This window comes from Malurus melanocephalus, unplaced genomic scaffold (genome assembly GCF_030028575.1).
Source record: "Malurus melanocephalus ecotype Western Australia unplaced genomic scaffold, MMel_1.1 scaffold_3492, whole genome shotgun sequence".
NCBI classification, from domain to species: domain Eukaryota; kingdom Metazoa; phylum Chordata; class Aves; order Passeriformes; family Maluridae; genus Malurus; species Malurus melanocephalus.
Window position 1 is genome coordinate 3,329 of NW_026626724.1, and position 2,143 is coordinate 5,471.

A 2,143-nucleotide genomic window follows, 5' to 3' on the forward strand; every position below is an offset into this window, starting at 1 on the left:
AATTTCACAGGTGATAAATTCCCCCAATTTCCCGGGAAGAATTGGATGGGAATGTTCAATTAAGAGTGAAGGTGTCCGTTCGGAAGCGCCGGGAATTTTATCGAGTGGAAAATTGAATCAAATGGGGCTCCATGAAAAAACCGCGGCTCCGCCGGGATCCACTCCCAGGACGGGGAATCGGGGGTGGGGAGGGCCTGGAGTTGGATTTTCCGGCGTTTTCATGGAATTTTTATGGCATTTTCCAGCATTTTCCAGCATTTTGCATAATTTTCCATAATTTTCCAGCGTTTTTCCATAATTTTCCAGCATTTTCCAGCAGTTTCCAGTATTTTTGTTTGGGATAGGGAATGGTTTTTCCAAGGACGTTGCTTCAGGGAGAAGCAACAGAGCCCCCAAAGTTGGATTTTCCGGAATTTTCCGGTGTTTTCCATTATTTTCCATAATTTTCCAGCATTTTTCAGAGTTTTTCTTTGGGATAGGGAACAGTTTTTCCAGGGATGAGCTCAAGGAGAAACAGCAGAAGTTGAGTTTTCCAACGTTGTCCAATGTTTTCCAACATTTTCCATAATTTTCCATCATTTCCCAACACTTTCCAGCATTTTCCATCATTTTCCATAATTTTCCATGATTTTCCAACATTTTTTTTTGATAGGGATGTCCATGGGATGGGAAATGGGTTCCCCAGGGTGGGCGAAGCTCCAGGGCCCGGAGTTGGATTTTCCGGCGTTTTCCTGGATTTTTTTTGGCATTTTCCATGATTTTCCAGCATTTTCCAGCAGTTTCCAGCATTTTTCTTTGGGATGGGGAATGGGTTTTCCAGGGATGAGGTCAGGGAGAAGCAACAGAGCCCCCAGAGTTGGATTTTCCGGTGTTTTCATGGAATTTTTCCATCATTTTCCATCGTTTTCCCATGATTTTCCATAATTTTCCAGCAGTTTCCAGCATTTTTCTTTGGGATGGGAATGGTTTTTCCAGAGATGAGTCCAGGGCGAAGGTGTAGAGCCCTGGACTTTGATTTTCCTGGATTTTTCCAGCATTCTCCAATGTTTTCCAACATTTTCCATAATTTTCCATAATTTTCCAACATTTTCCAGTATTTTTCTTTGGGATAGGAAATGATTTTTCCAGGGATGAGGTCAGAGATGAGGTCAGGGAGAAGAAACAGAGCCCCCAGAGTTGAGTTTTCCAACATTGTCCAACATTTTCCATCATTTTCCAACATTTTCCATCATTTCCCAATATTCCCAATAATTTTCCAGCATTTTCTTTGGGTATAAAATGTTTCCATGGGATGGGGAATGGTTTTTCCAAGGATGAGCTCAGGGAGAAGCAGCAGAGCCCCGGAGTTGGATTTTCCGGAGTTTTCCACCATTTTCCAGCGTTTCCCTTAATTAATTAATTAAATTTATCGATTTTTATTCACAATTAAATTAGCTTATCGAAAATAAAATTATTAAATTAATTTTAACCGGAATTCCCATTTTTTCCCGATTTTTCCCCTCCCAGAGGAGGATCCGGAGCCGCCGTTCCCGGAGGATGAGGAAGATTTCGGGAGTGGGGAGAGCGGTGAGGAATTCTGGGATGTGAGGAATTCCGGGATGTGAGGAATTCTGGGATGTGAGGAATTCCGGGATGTGAGGAATTCTGGGATTTGAGGAATTCCGGGATTTGAGGAATTCTGGGATGTGAGGAATTCTGGGATGTGAGGAATTCCGGGATTTGAGGAATTCTGGGATGTGAGGAATTCCGGGATTTGAGGAATTCCGGGATTTGAGGAATTCTGGGATGTGAGGAATTCTGGGATGTGAGGAATTCTGGGATTTGAGGAATTCTGGGATACGGATGGGGAAAAATTCGGGATTTCGGCCTTTTTGGTGGGAATAAAAAACGGGAAAAATTCCATGGATGGGGCTCTTCCCGGCGGTGAAATTATTCCATTCATTTATTAATTAATATCCCATTTATTTCTTAATTAATATCACATTTATTTCTTAATTAATATCACATTTATTAATTAATATCACATTTATTAATTAATTAATATCACATTTATTTATCGATATTTCCTCTTTCACGTTCGGGTTTTGCCTTTGAACTCCAATTAAATTAAATTTTAATCAATTAATTAATTCACGTTTCCCTA

The 2,143-nt window shown here is 40.7% G+C and overlaps 1 protein-coding gene across 1 annotated transcript in view; it reads left to right on the forward strand.

Annotated features, from left to right (window-relative positions):
* Positions 1–1,566, forward strand: part of LOC130588142 (src kinase-associated phosphoprotein 1-like) — a gene marked incomplete at both ends in the record, with an annotated part of 4,452 nt that extends 2,886 nt beyond the window's left edge. Inside the window, one exon of the mRNA XM_057389102.1 lies at positions 1,507–1,566. Coding sequence (XP_057245085.1) covers positions 1,507–1,566 — 60 coding nt within the window. The remainder of the gene's footprint in view (positions 1–1,506) is intronic.
* Positions 1,567–2,143: the final 577 nt, after the last annotated feature.